We start from the raw sequence: 23064 nt of genomic DNA, 5'->3' as shown, positions 1-23064 counted from the left end.
AAATATATTTATAGAGCCATTATGTTTGTTGCCATTTCTGCTGCCCTCTTGGCCAGATCTCATTTTAAAAAAATACAATTTTTAATCTCAGACTTTTTTTGTACCTGGATAAATAAATGATGTATAAAATTCACTTTGTCAAAAACTTGATTGCTGCTTACACATTGGGATGTTTTTGTTTTTTGTTTTTTTTTTTTTGGGGGGGGGGGGGGGGGGGGGGGAGTCAGCAAGTCATTTATAACAGTTTAAATACGGGCATGTTTTTTGGCAGACGATCACCTGTCTCCTGCCGCCCCGCAACCTGCAGACTTTGCCGCCCTCTGGTGGAGGCTGTCCGGCGGGAGGAGAGGGCGCAGGTCCGGTTGTTATGGTGAAGCATTTCCCCAGAGGGCTGGCTGAAGCTGGAGCTGCGGCGGACAGCAGCTGATTCAGTTTCACGGCTCGCCCAGGACCTACCGCTGACAGGCAGCGCAACAGGTAAGATGTCGCCACTTTGTTTTTCTATTGTTTTACAATGAATCTGCACGTCCTGCTCGGTTCAAGCGATTGTTTATAAGCTGAACTTAGTTGTCGCCGAGACGTTAACCTTAATTATCTGAGGGCAGCGGCTCCGAGTTCAGCGTCGGTGAACAGCGAGCTAATGCGAAGCTAAGGTAACGTTAGCATAATATGACTTCACCACAGGTAGCCGCACAACAGGTAGGCTTGCCAATTTTTCAACTTATAAAGTCAAGCGTGTGGGATACAACTACGTTATGAGAGCTACGAATGAAGCCAGTGGGGAAAGAGCCGCTTGCATTACCTGTCAGCAGACAATACACCTGTTGGGCTTGTCTATGAACCGCTAGGTCGGTTAGCTAATCCCGTGACAGGAGCTAAAGCTTCCTCTGCTGTTGCTGTTAAAACTTTCCATTATTGTATTAATGTCGTTTAGCGCTATAGCGATCGCATCAAACTGTGATGAAAAAGTGAAGGTGATTTGGGACTGAGTTTAACTTTTTTTTTTTTTTTTTTTTTTTTAAAAAGCTAAATATATCACAGCAGGGTGAAGGGCGACGTGCCAACGTAAAAAAATACAACTCATTTATCTTACATGCGGCAGCTCAGAGTTCAGGGTCAACTAGATCCAATCATTTACTGAAATGGGTTTTGTTGGATTACTTTAACATTAGTTGAATTAATCAACTATTTTGTTAATAATAATATAATAATAAAATAGCAAGCTCAGTCTGGCAAATGATATTACAGGTTGATGACTGAATGAATAATTCTGATATCTTATGATAACATCTCTGATAACATCTCTTTTCTCAGCTAAAAGCGAATTGTAAAGAGAATTTATTTGTGAAAATAGGCGCACTGCACAGGGGCAGACCCACAAGTCTGAAGAGATTAAGGAAGAAAAAGGTTATTATTCACAATCAAGCACGGCCCTTCAGCTATTTGACTTTAACCCTCCATCAATAACTTATTAACCTAAATAAACTCACAGGCATTTGTTCTTGTCAGGCCTATGTTTAAAGTGCCTCTTCAACAACATTGACTTGGTATGTAAAGTTAAATATTTGCAGGTTTCACAATATAGACTAAAATTAGTGTGAGGGCTCCTTGATACACTGTGTGACAGCCCACACAGTGCTGCGTGCTTTCAGAGACTTAGGAAGAATGGATAAAAAGGCCGGACTGTGATTTTACAGCAAGAGTAGCAATCGCTACTAAACTAATAGATTAATTCTGCAAAGTAATTCTGTCGGGTTTGGGGCTCTCTTTCGTCTTACTGAGGCATTTCTTTATTATCCCATTATGGGATAATAAAGCTACATCTCATCCTGTCACCTGGCATCATTTAAAGATCCATGTTTTCTTTTTTGTTTCTTCGCCTCTCCTCCTCCGCTCCAGCATGACACGACCCTACTTCCTACTTACAAGTAGTCGGAGGAGTTAAAGTCAAAGCTAGTCTGGCTGTCTCCTCCCCATCCTGTCTCCTCCTCATATTCTTCTCTATCTCCTTCACATTCTTTCCTCCACATCCTTTTAACCCTCTCTTTCTCTCTGTCCACATCCTGTCTTCCAAAAAAAGCAGCGGCTCTTTTGTGTGACGTATCTTTGCCTTCATCATTGTGTTTTTTGTTTCTCATGGTCTCTCCTAACCCTTGGCTGCTTGATAGAATTACTGAGATTTCTGAGTGATTACATGGAGCAACTCAAACCTTAACACATGACAGGGCTTATTGTAGATCCTCCTCCCTCGCTCTCATTTGTAGTGATTATAATTTTGTCCGTCCTTCAAGGGCTGCAGCTACAAACATTTCCTGTATCAGTACCCAAAGTGGAAATTATTTCAAGGTATGTGACATCTTCGTTTGTCTTGCATTGTCCAAGCATCAGCCCAAAAAGACATTAAATTTAAAACAAGTTTTTCTTTCTTTCTTTCTTTCTTTTTTTTAACGCAGAGAAGCAGTGTAGATGCTACACTTGGGTAACACTTGGCTTTTTGATTAGAAATAATGGTTCATGATTTGACAAGCCATTCCCAGCTCTATCCCTTCTAACAGTGAGCATTTGTGAGTATCTGGCACACATTTTAGCCTACTTTGGCATTGTTTCAGACTGCAGGCGGGATCATTCCCGAATCATCAAGCTACACTGACTCAGCAATGTTTGTTTCAATGAGTGGGTCGGTAAGGTCCTCTGTTTCAAATCAAATAGCTCACCAGGCTGGAGGCTGTACACAGGAGCCATCCGGTGCTGTTTTATGATGACAAACCCATGATTGAAGCACAGAGGACCAAGTGTGGCCAGATTTAAGGTTGGCTGTTTAGGCTGTATTTTCTGTTTTGATCAGTCCCACCCACCTGGTGAATGTTTGAGCCCCAGTATATGTATTCATAGTACTCTATTCATTCTAGCTGTTGAGTGAAAGGTTGTATTTGTCAGCAGCTGTAGACAGACCTTCCTGTTAGGTCACTAGGTGGAAAATTAGTCAGAAGACTACAAGTGTCACATTGACGAAGGGACGTTTTCCCAAACATAATAAATGTTAGTCATATTTTTCAGCGCGTGTGTGAGTGTGCACTGTGGTGTCTGCCGTGCTATAATTTGTCTTTTCCTGTGTAGTTTCCTGTCTCGTCTTTGCCCAACACTGGGAATCACAAGGTTCTTCCACAGTCTTCCCACTAACAAATTCCCCATTCTTTATATAGCAGAAGCAAAACTAACAGACTCATGAGGCTGAGGTCTGTTGTGCATCAAGTGTTTGTAGTGAGTACATCGGTAAGGTAAGATCACAGCATCGCAGAGAAATTGAAGCAAATTTTTAAAGATTATTATTGATATCATGTAGTTACATGAGATTGTTCATTTAGTGTTCAGATTTTCATTTATAGCTTTCTCCTCATTTCTTTTTGAATAGTTAGCAAAATCCTTCCTTAAGAAAACAAAAGGACGGGGGAGGGGTTGCTCTTTGTTGAACACTTGATCCTAGTGTATACTGTTGAAAATATACAGTGCTGTGCAAAAGCTTACATTTCTTTCCTTTTTTCCCCTCTATGAAAATGGGAAGTCGTTGCAGCTGTTTATTGAAATGTGCAAAACTACAAGAAATACAGTATAAAAAAACAAACAAATTTTGTGCAATTCTAACAGCTTTATTCTTCAGCACAGTCTGAACTCTCTTAGACAAACTGTCCTATAATTTGTTAAGTCCTCGGTGAACAGAAGATTGGTCAACTGAAGGATCAGATGCATCTTAAAGGCCCTGTGTCAGGTCTTTGATTGGCTTTTTTTCTTATTTCTTAAATAACTTTCCAATAGTGTTCATGTGTTGTAGAGAGTCTTTAAGCCTGCCATTTCTTCTTTTATCCTCTACAAAAAAAGAGCACACATTGCTGAGATATGCACTGTTTTCAGCTAATATCTCTTTGGGAATTGCCTGTTTGGTCCAAACTATTTTATTTCTATCACACTGTTATCATCTTTGGCACTTTTCCTGGGTTCAGCTTAAAAATTCGAACAATTTATTTGCCTTTGTAAAAGACTGCTAGTAACAATGTGCCTTAAGATACAGTTTAAAATGTCTGTTATGTGTAGACACAACACTGGTTCCTTGAGTTAGGGTCCTTTTTCAGGCTTGAATGATTCATAGGCCAGTGTTAAGTGGCTTAACAAACAAAACATTCCTCTGAAATGAAATGTGAAAGAAAAACTTCCAGAAAGCCTGGAGAACTGCTGACCACGCCCACTTGCGAGAAATTGTAAAGACAAGAAAAATTACAAGAAAGTCTGACTCCTTGGAAGCAAAATCTAAAGAAATCAGGCATGGCTCAAGACTTTTGCACAATACTGTAGTTTCAATATTTATCTTAGAAATATCCTCACATGGTGACGCCTTGTCTACAATTGACTACAACCAAACTATTAATATGTCCAGAGAGGCAACACAGTATTGGGCCACTGACTGTTTATCTTGTAGTTTTTTTCTCTAGTTCACTTCTGAGCTGCTGGTCTGTCTGAGTAAGATAGCATTTTCATGTTGTGAGGATACGGAAGACGTGTTTTCTCTTTTTCACAGCAACATGACTTGTAGTTTGTTTGACTAAATCTGAACTATCGGAGTAATACTCTAAAGGCATAAACTTCCCTACTTTTAGGCTTTAAAGCAAAGACTGGACTGAAAGGTCATGGTTAAAGTGGAGTCAAAAACAAAACAAAACTGGACAGTATATGATTTAAAAAGACAAGATCCAGAGTGGAAGTGGCTGATTTTGACACATACTGTTTTTTGCGTCAGTGTGTAACCACAAGTTAGCGGTGTTCACACTCACAGCAAATACTTTTGTGTACATTGTGACTATGAATCAGGTGCTTGCATTGTTTCGTTGATGATGGGCTAACACAGAATTACTTGCGACGTAGAACTTAATTTCTCCTTCAGTCCAATTTTTACCCCTTAACTGTAAAAGGCTAATGGGGTATTGTAGTCACCTGGGCAGGCAGTGTGGATGCCCGTGTTTTTGCATGTGCTAACTCGAGAAGAAGGCAATGTAGGATTTTCAAAAAATTTACCAAAAGTGCATATATAAAAAATCTTGATGAGTTCAAATCTCAGTGCCCTCAATGTCAAGGCCCCAGAGTTCAGGTTTTCTGAAAATCTGGTGAATGAGGGGTAGCACTGGTAGCTGTGAGAATCCACAGTGTCCTGAGCAGAGTGCAGTTGTCACATAACATTATTTACACTCTCCAAGATCAGCTTGCGTAGTGAAAAACATTTACAAGGATGTTGTGTCTTCCAGAATTGATCCTTGGCAAGAGAAATTGTCACTGTGTTTCCTGCTGAAAGGATTTAGGAAGTATTATCACTGCTACACTACTTGGTTTTGAAATGGATACATGTATTATTAATGGTTTCAGGATTAGTTTCTTAGTGAAAAAGATGCGATGGAGGTAAAAAAAAAAACCACATTAGGCTTGGACATTAATGTAAACCTGGAACTCTGACGCTCTTGGTTAAACAAACAAATAAATGTGCTTCATTGGACCTTAGTATGAGAGGATGTCTTACATGTTTGCCAAACTTAACACTCCACGGCACAACATCAGAATATATTGCTCTGATGCCAGAGTTTGTGTTTATGTGTGTGATCGTACATTTTAATTAGAAATAACATAGATAATGTCATAAATTTAAGTTTCACAGGCAAGAAAGTTAGCCTGTGTGCGATGTATCATGCCTCCCATTGCTACTCGTGTGTAATTTTGCTGTGTGTTCAAGTCCGATAGTGTACAAAAGATGCATGCAAGAGCGTTCACATGGACACAGTTTGTAACTTCTTCCCAAGGTAGTTTAATCACTTTACCTATGTTCTACCTACCTCTCCAAGTCTGCCTGTCTGACTTGCTCACCAACATGGATATCTCTTCTTTCTCTCTTTGACTCCTTTTGTCTCTCTGTTATTTTCAGTTCTGGTTAATAGCATGAGTTACTAAACTGTGGCTCCATATTGGCATGGTTTACTGATTTTCCTAACAGGTGAAAGATCCCTAGTTTGATCCTGGGAGGAGAAATAAATCCCTTCAGCGTTGCATCAGAGAGGAAATCTGAAGAAAAACAACAACCTGCCAAGTCAAACATGTGGAGCTATCTGCTGTAATAAAATAAGAGGGAAGCTAAAAGTAGCTTTTAGTGACCTATTGCTAATCTCCAACATTTTCTTTAGACTGTCATTTGAAAAGGATTCAGGAAGTATTAAGTTTGGTGTTAATAGTATAGTTGGGTAACTTTAACAGTGTTCTTGCATTTTCCTCAGTGCATTATCTGCCATTGTGAATCAGTCAACACACCACATATGACAGTTTTTGGAGGGATGGGTTGTTTTAAGTGACATGTGTTTTTGATGACTGGATTTTATGCGTAAGATACAGTGGGGCAAAAAGGTATTTAGTCAGCCACCGATTGTGCAAGTTCCCCCACTTAAAATGATGACAGAGGTCAGTAATTTGCACCAGAGGTACACTTCAACTGTGAGAGACAGAATGTGAAAAAATAAATCCATGAATTCACATGGTAGGATTTGTAAAGAATTTATTCGTAAATCAGGGTGGAAAATAAGTATTTGGTCAATAACAAAAATACAACTCAATACTTTGTAACATAACCTTTGTTGGCAATAACAGAGGTCAAACGTTTACTATAGGTCTTTACCAGGTTTGCACACACAGTAGCTGGTATTTTGGCCCATTCCTCCATGCAGATCTTCTCAAGAGCAGTGATGTTTTGGGGCTGTCGCCGAGCAACACGGACTTTCAACTCCCGCCACAGATTTTCTATGGGGTTGAGGTCTGGAGACTGGCTAGGCCACTCCAGGACTTTCAAATGCTTCTTACGGAGCCACTCCTTTGTTGCCCGGGCGGTATGTTTTGGATCATTGTCATGTTGGAAGACCCAGCCTCGTTTCATCTTCAAAGTTCTCACTGATGGAAGGAGGTTTTGGCTCAAAATCTCACGATACTTGGTCCCATTCATTCTGTCCTTAACACGGATCAGTCGTCCTGTCCCCTTGGCAGAAAAACAGCCCCATAGCATGATGTTTCCACCCCCATGCTTCACAGTAGGTATGGTGTTCTTGGGATGCAACTCAGTATTCTTCTTCCTCCAAACACGACGAGTTGAGTTTATACCAAAAAGTTCTACTTTGGTTTCATCTGACCACATGACATTCTCCCAATCCTCTGCTGTATCATCCATGTGCTCTCTGGCAAACTTCAGACGGGCCTGGATATGCACTGGCTTCAGCAGCGGAACACGTCTGGCACTGCGGGATTTGATTCCCTGCCGTTGTAGTGTGTTACTGATGGTGACCTTTGTTACTTTGGTCCCAGCTCTCTGCAGGTCATTCACCAGGTCCCCCCGTGTGGTTCTGGGATCCTTGCTCACCGTTCTCATGATCATTTTGACCCCACGGGATGAGATCTTGCGTGGAGCCCCAGATCGAGGGAGATTATCAGTGGTCTTGTATGTCTTCCATTTTCTGATGATTGCTCCCACAGTTGATTTTTTTCACACCAAGCTGCTTGCCTATTGTAGATTCACTCTTCCCAGTCTGGTGCAGGTCTACAATTCTTTTCCTGGTGTCCTTCGAAAGCTCTCTGGTCTTGGCCATGGCGGAGTTTGGAGTCTGACTGGTTGAGGCTGTGGACAGGTGTCTTTTATACAGATGATGAGGTCAAACAGGTGCCATTCATACAGGTAACGAGTGGGGGACAGAAAAGCTTCTTACAGAAGACGTTACAGGTCTGTGAGAGCCAGGGATTTTCCTTGTTTGAGGTGACCAAATACTTATTTTCCACCCTGATTTACGAATAAATTCTTTACAAATCCTACCATGTGAATTCATGGATTTTTTTTTTCACATTCTGTCTCTCACAGTTGAAGTGTACCTCTGGTGCAAATTACTGACCTCTGTCATCATTTTAAGTGGGGGAACTTGCACAATCGGTGGCTGACTAAATACTTTTTTGCCCCACTGTATATATGGATTAACCAAGCTATGGCTGCATCCATAGGCAAGGCAAGGCAAGTTTATTTGTATAGCACAATTCAACAACAAGGTGATTCAAAGTGCTTTACAGAGACATTAGAAACAAAAACAAATAAAAAGCATGATTTAAAATTGATTAAAACAAGCAAACAAACTAACTAATTAACAAACAAACAAACAAAATAGTATATAAAATCAAAACAGATAAAATCAGAACAGTAGATAAAATCAGTAATTAAAATGTGAGTTTTGAAATTTAAGCCTAAGTGTGGATTTGGTGCTTTATTCAAATGCAGCTGAGAACAGGTGAGTCTTCAACCTGGATTTAAATAAACTGAGTGTTTCAGCTGATCGGAGGCTTTCTGGGAGTTTGTTCCAGATATAAGGAGCATAAAAGCTGAATGCGGCTTCTCCGTGTCTGGTTCTGACTCTGGGAACTGATAAAAGACCGGATCCAGATGACCTGAGGGATCTGGAAGGTTCATACTGGGTCAGGAGGTCACTGATGTATTTTGGTCCTAAACCATTCAGAGCTTTATAGACCAGCATCAGAACTTTAAAGTCTATCCTCTGACGGACAGGCAGCCAGTGTAAAGACCTCAGAGCTGGACTGATGTGGTCCACTTTTTTGGTCTTAGTGAGGACTCGAGCAGCAGAGTTCTGAATGAGCTGTAGTTGTCTGACTGATTTTTTAGGTAGACCTGTAAAGATGCTGTTACAGTAATCAAGCCTACTAAAGATGAATGCATGGACTAGTTTTTCCAGGTCCTGTTGAGACATCAGATCTTTTATCCTTGATATATTCTTGAGGTGATAGTAAGCTGATTTTGTTATTGTCTTGATGTGTTTTTCTAAGTTTAGGTCTGCATCCATCACTACACCCAAATTTCTCGCCTGGTTTGTGGTTTTTAGGTGTATAGACTGAAGTTCTCTGGTGACCTGTAATCGTTTTTCTTTGGCGCCAAAGACTATTACCTCAGTTTTGTTTTTGTTTAGCTGGAGAAAATTGTGGCACAACCAGTCATTAATTTCCTCAATGCATTTACCAAGAGCCTGTACAGGGCCTCGGTCTCCTGGTGACATTGTGATATATATTTGTGTGTCATCTGCATAGCTATGGTAGTTTATTTTGTTGTTCTTTATAATCTGTGCCAGTGGGAGCATGTAAATGTTAAACAGAAGGGGTCCCAGGATGGAACCTTGGGGAACTCCACATGTGATACTTGTCTGCTCAGATGTGAAGTTACCTATTGATACAAAGTATTTCCTGTTTTCTAAGTATGTTTTGAACCAGTTTAGTACAGTTCCTGAAAGACCTGTCCAGTTCTCCAGTCGTTTGAGTAATATGTTGTGGTCAACTGTATCAAATGCTGCACTGAGATCCAGTAAAACTAAGACTGACATTTTTCCACTGTCTGTATTCAGACATATGTCATTAAACACTTTGGTCAGAGCGGTTTCAGTGCTGTGGTTCTGTCTAAAACCTGACTGGAAGGCATCATAGCAGTTATTCTGTTTTAAGAAGTAATTGAGCTGTTGAGAAACTGCTTTTTCAATGATCTTACTTAAAAATGGAAGATTTGAGATCGGCCTGTAGTTGTTCATTTGTGTCTTGTCAAGATTGTCCTTTTTTAGTATAGGTTTTATTACACCAGTTTTTAGTGATTCTGGAAACACACCTGATAATAAAGAAAAATTGACGATCTGTAACAGGTCTGACTCTAAAGTCTTTGAGACCTTTTTGAAAAACAGGCAGGACATCTAAACAGCAAGAGGAGGAGTTCAGTTGACCTAAGATGTCCTCCAGGTCTTTGCTGTTAATCGGGTGAAACTGTTTCATGGTGTTTAAACAGTTTTTCGGTGGACACAGTACATATTCTGGATCTGCTGTTGATGTACCAATTGCTTGTCTAATCTTTTGGATTTTTTCTGTGAAGAATTTGGCAAAGTCATTGCAGGCCATGGTCGAATGAAGTTCAGCTGCCACTGACACAGGAGGGTTTGTTAGCCTGTCAACTGTAGAAAATAAGACCCGAGCATTATGACTGTTTTTGGTGATGATGTCAGAGAAGTAGGACCTCCTTGCACTCCTCAGTTGTAAATAATAATTGTGAAGTTTCTCTTTATAGATGTCATAATGAACCTGGAGGTTTGTTTTTCTCCATCTGCGCTCAGCTTTCCTACACTCTCTTTTTTTATTTTTCACTAGTGTGGAGTTTCTCCATGGAGACTTCTTCCTTCCAGAGATAACCTTCACCTTAATGGGAGCAATTGTATCCATTACATTTAACATTTTAGCATTGAAGCTATTGACGAGCTCATTGATTGAAACTCTGGACAGGTCAGGTGTTAATGGGAAGACCTGGTTAAATATCTCACTACTGTATTCAGTTATACACCGTTTTGTGATCACTGCTGTTGATATATTTGTGTGGGCTGAGATTTTACTTTCAAAGAAAACACAGTAATGATCAGACAGGCCCACATCAGACACAGTAACCTTTGAAATGCTCAGGCCCTTGGAGCTCAGTAGGTCAAGAGTGTGTCCTCTATTATGTGTGGGCTCTGTTACATGCTGAGTCAGCCCAAAGTTGCCCAGAGTGTTACTCAGGTCTTTAGTCCCTTTGTCCTGAGGGTTGTCCACATGGATGTTAAAGTCCCCAACAATAATTACACAGTCGAAATCAACACAGGTTCATGGATATTTCTTAAAATAGATTTTTCTGAGTTTGTTTTGAAATTGCAAAAAGCATTCTCAGGTGTTGTCAAGAGCCCGCCAAGGCAAGAGGTGGTGATATCCTGAGAACGATCCAATGCCCACTACAGAAGACATATTGAATAGACTATTGTTCTAATGACCCATTGAGGTTTTGCCGACATGTGACCACTATTAGCATGATGTCAATTTGTCTGCCATTCTGGATGTTTGACATTCATGGTGACCATGTAGGTTTAAGTGAATAAGTACGTAAATCACACACAGACATGGAGACCTGTCTGCAACAATCTGGCAACCTCCTGTTGCGAGGGAAAAATATGTATTCCTCAACCAGTTGGCAAAAACCTGTTTGTGATTTGGCTGTTATTATATTGCTGTGGTCGTAGAATAAATCTAAGTGATGCACTTGTCTAGAAACATTTCAGATATTCTCCAAGCTCAAGAACAAACGGAGAAAAGTCTGATTCAAACTGTAAATCGACACAGTTGGCTCAACCTTTACTTTGAAGATGAAGCATCTGCATTTTCTTTTCTTTTCTTTTTTCATTTTTCAAGTTTTGCTACCACTGGGTTAATAGTTGCCAAGTATTTGCACACAAAACATGAAACATTGCAGGCAACTGTAACCAAATCAAACACTAGGAGGTTTTTGATGCAGCACCTTCTTTGCAGCGATAACTATATGGTGGAAAACTTGTGAGCAATGTGGTCATGAGTATAAGAAACAATTATATAAGAAACCACAATAATATAAGAAACCGCAATAATGCTGTCATCCCAGAGTGATACATCATGTAAGATACACACCACAACAGTGGCAGGCCAGGACAGTTCCAGCAGGTCAGGTGAGCCCATATTTTCATGGTGAGGGTGGAAACACAGTAAACCGGTTTTATAGTCACAGTGACAAAAGGGGCACACTTTTATTATCTGCTTAGTCAGTAGGATAACGTTATTCAGAAAGAGCTGTGAGGGCAGCCTTGATTCTCACATTGATCGCTTTAGAAATGCAAATCATCAAATTCCATCTCTTTAATGTGCGCTGTTGTGAATCGCATATTTAAAAAAAGAAAAAAAAAAAAAAAAAGGTTTATCACTCTTTGTCTGTGTAAACTCAGCAAACATGAAATGTTAGTGAAGTAAGAATCGAAGCATCTTTTTTCAGAAGAAATGAACTTCTGATGTGCACAAATCAAGTAGTGGCTGATTTTTGTGAAAGATGTGGACTAAAGGATGTATTTTAATATACAGGTGATATATTATGGCTTTGGTGTTTATGTCTGAGTGTCAACATTTAACATAGGCTTTGAGTATGAAAAGATATCTTTAAATTTCACAGCACAGGATAAAATGTCAAAAACACTAGGTTTGGGAGTCTGACAAAAAAAAACCCCCCAACATATTTAAGATATTTTTCCCACTGATCTCTCAGATTGTGTCTGGAATTATCCCACTAATACATCAGTAAAGTTCTTGAAGGGATTTTTCCAGATTTCTCTAATCCTTTTCCCCTTTAAAGCCCCTTAAAATGCCACAAAACTTGTTCCCCTTTTCATTAGTTAAGTGCAGTATAACCAAGGCCACTAACTGTAATTGGACTATTCTTTAATAGTCCGTATACTTACTGTTTACTCTTGACTTTTACAGTGCTGATTTTTGGATACTATGGCTTTCTTCGCTGAGGGAGAAAGGTTAAAAAGCTATATTGTACAATTGTCGGTACATTCTAATTGAAACTAACCTTCATTACACATATCTCTGTCCTGTGCATTCCAAGTCCATATTAATCTGTGTATTTAAAAGACAGATCTGCGTAGTAGCCTTCAATCCATGGAGAGAGTCAGAGTGTGACCTTAAACTAAGGAAATCCTTACATTGTAGCTTGTGACAAAGGGTGAAGGGTTAGGTATCCTGAAAATAGTAGGTATACACAGAATATTAATAGTTCTTGCCTGTCCCCAAGGCAAGAACTATTAGTCTTTCAAATGGCAGGGCAAAACCCTATTTAAAAAGCACAATTATAGTTCTTTGTATGCTATATCATATTGCACACAAGGCTTTAAGATATAGGCCTCTGCACTTAGTTTGTAACAAAGGACTATTTGTGTTTAATACAACTATTAAAAACACTGTTGGAGTCTTAATGAGGGTAAAGTCCAAGAGGACCGCTGTAATATTTATGTCTAATGATTCTACACTTGATTGCCCTCTAATCTTGCTGATTTACGGTGTGTTCTCCCAGCTTTTTTTTTTTTTTTTTTTTTTGTCATTGGTACAATGTTGCAGTAGCTGTGTCCTGGGACTACAGTCTTATCAGTCACTCTCTCTATCTCACTGAGTGCCTCTAGTTGACCTTCCTCTCAGCGCTCACTGGCCCAGGCCTAAATAATAAATGAACAGCCTGGAAAGAGCCGAGTGTGTGAGCCGCGTATCTCTACTTGGAAGTGAACGAAAGCCAATGAGAGTGATCTCACTGACCAGGGTTGTCAGGGGTGGGAACTTGCACCATAACAGGTCACATACTTGTTACTTAACTGCATTGCCACAACATCCATCACTCACTCTCACCGTGTGAATACCCTGTAACACATGTAATGTGTGTGCTGGGCTGCAGGGTGTGTCAGTCATTAATGAAAAGCATCCCACCCTCTCAAGTTTCCTTCAGGAGAGGAGTGGGAGAGGAGGGAGTAGGGGAAAGGAGCTCAGGGGTTAAAGATAACAGGATTAAGAGAGCAGTATATTGTCATTATACTGTAACATAGCCCTGACATTTTGTCTCACTGCAGTTTTTCCTTCTCTCTCCCTGACCCACAGGCTGAAGACAATGTCATTCAAGTTGGTGAACACGTTATACCTAGATCACATCTTTTGAAGATTTACCAAAAAGTGCACCAACACTATCAACAGGAAGTTGTGAAATGTTGTTATTTGACCACCCAGAAATATTTTAATTCTGTCAAATATTTTTTATTGTCAGTAACTGAAGTAGGACTCCTTTTTTTTAATTCTCATTGGATGTTTGGTTCTTTCCACCTTGTGGATTTGTTTTTCACTGCTGCCTATGGATTCTCACAAATCCACACCTCCTTTGGACCATATACTGAAGCATGATTGCTATCTGTTTGGATTAGAAGCTAAGATAGACTGACCTTTTATAGTTGTGTTTTGTTTTGTTTTCTCTGTTTGCCAAGTGGATGATTCGCCAAGTTACCCAAAGTAGAAATGGATTGGAGGACTGACAGCTGGTTGAAACCTACCCTTTGGATTATTATGTTTTGGACACCTTCCTGCTGCTATTTTACTTTAGCACGATAAGAGTTTTTAAAGATGGGAAAGAGACAGAAATATCTGTCACCTGATTGCACAACTTAGTTTCTTTCCCATCATATTTCTGAAGTTTTTGCTGTTTTTTGTGGTTCAAGTTACTTTTAAAGATGAACTGCAGCATCTTTTTGTGTTCTCCCACCCTGATGTAGGCCTCTTTGGCTTCCCTATAAAAAGGACAAGAGGCATATGATAAATTACAAAGGCTGAAACCCCCTAAAGGATATCCTCACATAAGTGAAAGAAACAGTACTATAGTAGCTGAGCCGGTGTGGCGGTGCAGTATCATGGCAGCAGATCACGGCGAGCTGCTTGCTGAAATGGCAACCATGGGGCGTCTGAGTGCCACAGAACGGCTCAAGCATGCCAAGAAGCGCCGCACTCAGCAGCTGAAGGCTTGGGCACAGATGGAAAAGGATGCAGCACGAGGGTCGAGGGCCAAAGCAGATAAGAAGAAGCCACGCACCACCAAAGTGACATTCCCCAGTGCTGTCACCCTGCTTGATGCTGCTTCCCGCAACGACCTGGATGAAGGTGGGTATACACACTGCACAAAAAGTTCATAATCAGAAAACAACAATTCAGATCTCAGAAACGTGTGAAGGGAGACCCCAGAAGTATTGGTGTGCCATAAATTGACTGTAATGCTGAGGCTTCTTTGTCCTGTAGCTGTTGGCATTTGCTGAAAGAAGCTCTTGCACTGTAAAGACCAATGACTTACAGGAACTGAAAAAATTGCACTGAATATATTACAGATTAAAAATAGTATTAAGAGCTTTATTATAAGTTGTTGGATCTAAGCTAGTTGGTAAGGTGGTAAATCCTTTTACATTTTACACACACCATCTTGTAAAGATTGTTCTATGTTCAGGGCAGGTAAATGGCAAGGTTGTTTTTGTTTGTTTATTTGTATTTTTTGGAAAAGACTCTGCCCTGGTGGTCATGCATAATCTGTATATACATGATTGTAAATTTCTTTTTTCTTTTTTGCTAGTGAGGGAGATGCTTAACAGCGGAATCAACCCAGATCTAGTCAACGAGGATGGACTGACTGCTCTGCATCAGGTACACATGCATTTAGCTCCAGCAGCCGCCACCAGTCAACCACTGTTCACTGTTAACACTGCCAGTGGTACAAACTCAAATGCCTCCTCTCACTTAGTTCTGCCTTTGCACTAATCAAATGCTAAATGTATCATCAACATTACTGAGTTACACACAAAGCAGTTCTGCTTACGCGGCATGATTTTGTTACGGCCGGTAAAACCACATGTTGCACATATACCACTGTCAACATTTAGGCCAGTTCTGTTCTGTGTCTGTGTTTATGTTTGTTTGTGTGTGGTCACAGTTTTGAGCTCACCAAGTACTAGTTGTGTTTATTATTTCTTAACGTTTTCTTGGTTACTTTACATAAAGAAAGTAGTTATTACCCTTATTATAGATGGAAATGGTGAAAAAGGGTTTTGTTTTTTTTTCTTGCATTCCTATTTCTGGGCAACCTCAGTCACACTTAACCACCACAATATTGCTGTGTTTTGTTAGTTGACACCTTAAGACACCTTAAATCCTTGCAATTTTCTCACTCCTTTTTAATTTCTCCTTATATGTTTACACATACACGCACTACTACACACTCCTGAGAGGACTGTTTGTTAGCACAGAGAACTCTTTACAAGAGCGGTTTGCTTTGCTGTTTCCCTTGGAAAATTTAGTGTTTACACAGAGGGCTGAGTACATGCAAATTCTTTTCTTTATCCAGTGCTTTAGTTGACATTAATACTAATGTTTAGATTTTTTTTTATCTCTGCTTGTACTCATTTTCTAACGTCATATTTTTTTCCCTCAAGTTTATTCCATCCGTTTTTAATAAATGGTCGACAATTTTCATTTTTCAATGTTCAAAGAGATGTTGTAAGGGAGGGAGACCATCATTAGGCTGAAAATCCGCACAAACCTACCATAAATAGAGGAAAAACTTGAGGAGGGTCCAAATCAGGAATCTTGTTCATTCTTAAAAAGAAGGAATGCTCTGGTCATGTCAGCAAAATCAAAAGTCCTTAAAGACCCCAGAAAACAGCTAAGGTGCATTATGACATAATTATTTCTGTGATTGAGAAAAACAATTTCACAACATCTGACTAAGTCAAGAACACACTCAATCGCTCTCAAGGTCTGCAAGTAAGAGATGCCTTTATAAATGTAAATACAGAGGCTTTACCAAAAGGAACAAACCACTGGTTACACTCAAGAACAAGATGATCAGATTAGACTTTGACAGAAAACCTCTAAAAGAGCCTGCACAGTTCTGGAAACAAAAGCTTTGTACAGATGAAACCATTGTGAACTTGTGCCAGAGTGATGGGAACAGAAAAGTGTGGTAAATGAGAGAAACAACAAGATGAACCAAAGCATACCACACTATCTATCAAACTTGGTAGGAGCAGTGTCATGGTATGGGCATGTATGGGTGCCACAGGCCACTAGTGTTTATTAAGATAAGATAAGATAAGATAACTCTTTATTGTCATTGCACAGTCATACATAGTACAATAGTACAATGAAATTGGAAAACTGTCCTACGTCGGCACTACATATAACACAAAACGACACGATATGACACATCACAACGCAACACAAACAACACAACACAGTATAATAACTTAGTAATAAAAAAGAAGAATAAGTGTATTTGTATTGCACACTGTTATTATTGCACATTATTATTGCACCTTGTTATAAATATAAATATTATTATTGTTTTAAACATTGTTACCTCCCCCCTAAAAAAGTCCAAGGAGGTAGCCAATCAGGTCAGCTATTTGCATTGATCAGGGCTATTGCCCTGTTGTAAAAGCTGTCCTTGAGTCTATTTGTCCGGGACCTCAGCAGCCTGAACCTCCTGCCGGACGGCAGCAGCTTAAACACCCGGTGTCCTGGGTGTGTACCGTCCCGTAGGATGCTGCGTGCCCTCTTGAGACAGCGAGTGCTGTAGAGGTCCTTCAGGGAGGGAAGAGGATGTCCAATGATTTTTTGGGCCATATTGATGACCCTCTGGAGTGCCTTTCTGTGTGCTGTGGTGCAGCTGGAGAACCACACACCGATGGTACACACCGATGGTATTGATGATGCGATTGGTGATAGAATGGCAGGATGAACTGTGAAGTGTACAGGGCTATACTTTCTGTTCACATTCAGTGAAATGCTGCAAACCGATCAGAAACACAGTGTTAATGGATAATGGGTCAAAGGAAACTGCAAAAGCATCCAAAGAGTTTCTCAAGGCAAAGACATGAGACATTCTTCAATTGCCATGTCAGTCAGCTAATCTCAAACGGAGCATGTTTTCAGTTATTAAATACTAAACTGAAGGCACAGAGTCTCACAAACAAGCAGCGACTGAAGCATCTCAGCAGAAGAACAGAATTTGGTGATGTCCTTGGGTTCTAGACTTTAGAGAGTCAGTTACTGCAAACGGTTTATACCAAGGTGTTGAAAACAATCCTTACATTTAAAACATTTACGTTGGTTTGTCCAATTACCTTTTGGGATTTCCAAAAATGGAATATGTAAAAATATATAAAAATAGCTGTAATTCCTAAATGGTTATTACAGCACTTTGATTACATCCAGTGGATTCAAATGGAAATTTTGCACTTCAATTACATCATGTTTAAAGTTGCACACAGGCGAAAGCACAGTATTAAAAAAGAATCTGTCGTTGTCCAAAAACTTATGGGCCCAATTGTATCTGTTGTCTGTTCTCAGTGCTGCATTGATGATTTTGTGGAGATAGTGCAGTGTCTGCTAGACGCTGGTGCCAATGTGAATGCTTGTGACAGTGAGTTGTGGACCCCTCTGCACGCTGCTGCCACCTGTGGACACACTGGTCTGGTACAGCTCCTGATTCAGAGGTGAGTGCTGCCTCACATCATAACTTTTCTGTTTCTCTCACAAAATGTTTAAATTTCTAAGCTAATATGTTTTGTTTATAATGTGCTTTTTTTCGTTTCAACCTCAGTGGATGTTATTTGCTAGGCCACATTTGAGACTTAGAGCCTTCTTGGGAAGAGAAAGCAATTTCTGAACCCAATGCAAATGAAAACACTTAGAGTGACACACCCTAATATGCAAAGCTGCTAACTCAGGTCTTTTTGCATATGGATATGTGTGCTTTCAGTGGGGCCGATGTGCTGGCTGTCAATGCAGATGGCAACATGCCTTATGACATCTGTGAGGACGAGGCTACCCTTGAGCTGCTGGAGATGGTTATGGCTGAACAGGGTCAGTGAGAAGTTTGTGCACAGATTAACCTTCCTGCCTTTGACAGGTTGGGGAAAAAGTGGCATGATCAAGATTAACTTACCTGTCATGTGTCACATTTGAAATCAGATGGCCAACATTTATGTGCAGTTCCAAAGTAGGAAGAAAATAAATCCAAGTCCAAGTGATCTTTTTAATCCTGTCCCTGTGTGTGTTGTTTTGTGAAGGGATAACTCAGGACCGTATAGATGAATGCAGAGGGGCTAAAGAGGCGGCTATGCTGGCTGACCTTCGGGCTCTGGCTCAGAGCGGAGCAGATTTAAACGCACAAGATGATAATGGAGCAACTCTGGTGAGACACAAGGACGCATGCACATGAACTGTGTGGTTCACTCAAGATTTGTCAGCTCAGAGTTCAAGTCTATATCTAATGCTGTAAAGCTAGATATTTTAAAAACATCTGATTATAAATGCAATAATTCCCTGACCGTTAACAGGTTGCACAGGTTTCCTGCATTCTTTGTAATGTTTTTCCAACCATTTCTGTAACATTTAGCCAATGTAATAATAATATAAAGGCTCAGAGAATTGGGAAAATATTTTGTTAATTTTATTTTGTTGTGAAATCTTGTTCTTTACTGACGTGCAGTTCATTTTCTTTATTCTTTTAGCTCCATATCGTATCTGCTAACGGCTATATGTCTGTGGCTGAGCTGTTACTAGAGAACAAGGCTCAGGTGGATGTGAAGGACTCTGATGGGTGGACTCCACTGCATGCTGCCTCCTGCTGGGGACAGGTTCATACTGCTGTCATGCCTAAAGCAACTAGTTTTCTGAAATGACTCATTCATAGTGTTTTGTGTTTTTTGTTCCATAGATGCAGATGGTGGAACTGCTGGTGGCACATGGAGCCAATCTAAATGCAAAGTCCGTCTTAGAGGAGACACCACTAGGTGAAACTAGAGCATTGTTGTGGCTGCTGTTTCTGCCTTTATTATCAAACTTATTCATGAGAGACACACAAATGTCAAACTTGCTTTTGCCTTTCAGATTTATGTGTTGATGAGGAAGTCAGAGCCAAACTGATGGACTTGAAGCACAAACATGATGCCATCATGAAGAGCCAGGACAGGCAGAAAGGCACACTGCAAAGACGAGCATCTAGCACAGGAAGCAGAGGGTGAGCGTGGAGCTCAGTGGAACCAGAGGGGGAAAAGCATACACCGAAGTTGAAATGGATCATTGTTTTACTGCTTCCCCTCCCGTCTCTCATTTCTATGTGCAGTAAAGTGGTGCGTCGCGTCAGCGTGAACGAGCGCTCCAGTCTCTACCGCCGGGAGCACCACAAAGAGGCCATGGTGTGGCAGGAGCGCGGTCGACAGCCCGAGCCACAGGACGACGATGAGGACAGACAGACCGACAATGAGTTGCACCAGCATGCCACCATGGTGATGGAGGTTTTGTTTGGAAAATGTTTCTCATGACTGTTTTTGTGACCATTACAAACAGTGTAAATGTTTTGTATTTTTTTTTTTGTTTGTTTTTTTGTCCCGTCCCGTCCCGTCCCGTCCCGTCCCGTACCCCCACCCCCACCCCCTCGTGTTTTAGGTTGCTACTCGAGGTGCAGCAACATCACACTTGGAAGAACTGGAGGCAGCAGACAGGAAAATTATGCCCAGCCTAGGGAATGGAGAGACCTCTGTTTCTCTGGCATCTTCTGTACCTGGAGAGCAGTGGAGTGGGGGAGGAATCATGGAGCGCAGCGCCTCCTACCAGCTCGGCTCTGCGTCTGGAGCGGGGTCTGCAGAGGGCGAGGGGGCAGACAATATGACTCGCGAGAAATCCCACCACACCTTGGCTGACCTGAAACGCCAGCGGGCAGCTGCTAAGCTCAATAAATACCAAGCACCTGCACCACCGCTGCCCTCGCCCGTTGAGGAGGAGCCCTCTGTTGCAGCAGCTGAGGTGACAGCCATTCAGGCTCAGCCAGATCCTGAAATGACGCCTGCCGCCGAGGCAGTCTCACCCAGCCAGGTGTACTTCACCCCAGCCAGTGGAGATCCTCCACTTCTGAAACTCCGAGCCCCTGAGGAAGAGCAGTCCGACAATAAGGAGCCTTGCTGTGGACTCATGTAGAAAGAATCATGTAATCAGACAAATATGCTGCCTATAAAGTACAAAAGCTGGTGGCAAAAAGTGGCAAAAAACCCTGTTAAAACAGACATGCTTTAAGTGAATCACTGGAGACTCTTTAGGTTAAGGCTACATGCCAATGATGGATCAATCTGCTTTGCATTTCCAAGTGAACTAAAGTGCAATCTGTGATTATTCCTCCTTTGATTAGCTTTCTCATTTCTTATGCAGATTTCACACCTTTAGCAGGTCCTAGCTTTCCCTCCTGCTTCACCTACAGGAGAACTCCAGATTGTTGTCTTGCAGTTAGAAGCAGACAGCTCCCCCACTCCATTTTTTGGGGCATTACATTACTCATCTCTTAAATACACAATTAGACTGGCTGAAAGCCATAGAATCATGTGATGTTTTCTAGATAAGGCAGAAGACTGAATTGCAGCTGATTTGTTTTAAATCAATGAGGTTCTTTTTTTTTTTTTTCTTAATGAGTGCTATGACAGGTACATGATCTACATTAGCGTACATTTATATTGTAAACGAGAGTGAAAGAGGTTTGTTTCTTTATAGGGGATTGATCATGATTGGTTTAATAAATATTCTGAATTTATATTTAATGAAGATGGACCGTTTCCTTGCTTGATTTATTTTTTCTCTCCTTTACTTTGGACTGAAAACATTTTTCTCTTGTTGCTTTCAAGTGCACAAAATTTTAAATGGTGCAATTTACTAATGAACGATTTGTGAGGAAATTTAGCTCAGCCTGTCATCATCATCATCATCATCTATCAAATTCCTATTTTTCTGTCAGTATTTCTATTTTTCTACCCTCAGAATGTAATCATATTATTTATTCTTCCTGATCCGGAGACAATTTTTGTGTTAACTGAATTGTCAAAGAGTCTGTTTAGTTTTCTTGTCAAACTGAGCAAACGTGTCACGATTGTTTATCAGAGGTTGGTGCCTTCATTAAATGTCTTATTTAAAAAAAGGTTTGCAACGCTTGCACGAAGTCTCACGTTTAAATTTTGTGAGCAGTGGGATTATTACATAATCGGTCTGACATGGACTTGATGTACTCTCAATGCACCCTTTTTCTGTATTGCATTTCAGTTTTGTTAGTGATTTTTACTGATCCCTGTTTAGAAAAACAAAACATAAAAACATGTTTTCACAAATGATTTTTGTATATATTTTTTAATATGCAAGAACTCTTAATGAATGTATCTGGATGTTATGACTGGGATGCTTACAGGGAGGGGATCAGATCAGATAATGGGTTTAAAATATTTTATTTTATTCCAACTTACATTTTTAAGTGTGTGATTTGAGGCACAGATTTGATCAGGTTATTGCCTTATAGTTGGTTCAAAAAAAAGCTGAACATATCCCAGTCTGTCTTGTTTGTTTGATGTTGATGACAGCTCCCTCTTGTGGTAAAAATGATCAGCTGAATATTTTTTACTTGCCCTCACTCCCCCTTTTGTCGTCCTCTTAGATCAGATCAGTCACTCTCTGACTTTCCACACATCTCGAATGGCACAGTCTGTTCCGAGCCATCTGCCAGAGCAGCAGTTAATACACAATGACAGCTTATTTAGGTGGTTTAACATTGTGGTGCACTAGAATTACCTTCATCCACACCCATAAACATATGCGCACAGATCCTTATGTTGTATAAGTCCTCAGTAACAGTTACCCTTATGGGGAGGGAGTGTGTTAAAACTGGAAGCTGCTTATGTTCAGACTTGTTTTGACTGTGAGCCAGCACCACTGAGTTGCAGGGACCGAGCCTGTAAGTCTCTTATAGTAATTATATAGCTGTTGCACAACATAAGGTATGTGATGTTGATCTGTCATTTAACGTTGAGGTAAAGTTGGAACAGTTACAGTCTGACAAAATGCACATGAAAGTCACCAGGGCATCACATGCTTGTGTGTGAACTGTTTTAGTTTGGGAAAGACATTTGATATCCCAAACTCTTTCCAAACCATCTGGGGGGGGGGGGGGGGGGGGGGTCTCGCACTGTCCTACAGATACACATTCACACTCCTCTCTGTCTCTGATTAAAACAAATGACATGCAAAGGAAGGAAATTTCCATGTGAGAAATGAATTTTATTTAACATTGCATCCCTGGCATCAAGTTCCCCTGCATTCTAGGTGGTTTTTCTCTGGTACTGTAGTTCCTTTCGCATGAAAATACAGCACAGTGATGTGTCGTGGATGTAATTTATTAACCCATACCTTCGTGCCACAGTCGATTAACATAAACCAAAATACAATATACAAAGCAAAAGAATGAATATAGTTCTAAGAACTTTAAAAATAAATATTTGATAATGACCACTATTTATTCAACACAGTCTGCGCTCTCTAATGGAAGCTGTCTTGTCTTTAAGTAGTCTTCAGGAGTACTTTTCCAGGCTTCTTGAAAGCTCTTCTTTGGATGTTAGCTGCTTTTGGTTTCCTGTCAAGATGAGCCCACACTGCTTCAACACCATGTTTTAGAGTCCACTGTAGATGCCCACTATTGTCCCTGTGTTTCAAATTTGGATTCATCACTCCATAAAACCTGTTGCTACTGATTTC

General features: G+C 40.5%; 1 protein-coding gene across 1 annotated transcript; it reads left to right on the top strand.

Moving 5' to 3' along the window:
* The first annotated feature begins 277 nt into the window (after positions 1–277).
* Positions 278–21349, top strand: ppp1r16a (protein phosphatase 1, regulatory subunit 16A). Its single transcript, XM_085173511.1, has 14 exons — positions 278–477; positions 2292–2346; positions 2454–2564; positions 2710–8061; positions 10730–14613; positions 15074–15144; positions 17848–17993; positions 18260–18363; positions 18570–18694; positions 19014–19139; positions 19220–19295; positions 19393–19522; positions 19628–19790; positions 19951–21349. The coding sequence occupies exons 5-14, from the start codon at positions 14367–14369 to the stop codon at positions 20476–20478; spliced, it is 1716 nt and encodes a 571-aa protein (XP_085029637.1). The 5' UTR covers positions 278–477; positions 2292–2346; positions 2454–2564; positions 2710–8061; positions 10730–14366; the 3' UTR covers positions 20479–21349.
* Positions 21350–23064: the final 1715 nt, after the last annotated feature.

This window comes from Neolamprologus multifasciatus, chromosome 9 (assembly GCF_963576455.1).
Source record: "Neolamprologus multifasciatus chromosome 9, fNeoMul1.2, whole genome shotgun sequence".
Lineage (NCBI taxonomy): Eukaryota > Metazoa > Chordata > Actinopteri > Cichliformes > Cichlidae > Neolamprologus > Neolamprologus multifasciatus.
Note: the sequence above shows the minus strand (reverse complement) of the source record. Positions and strands in the feature narration are given on the sequence as shown.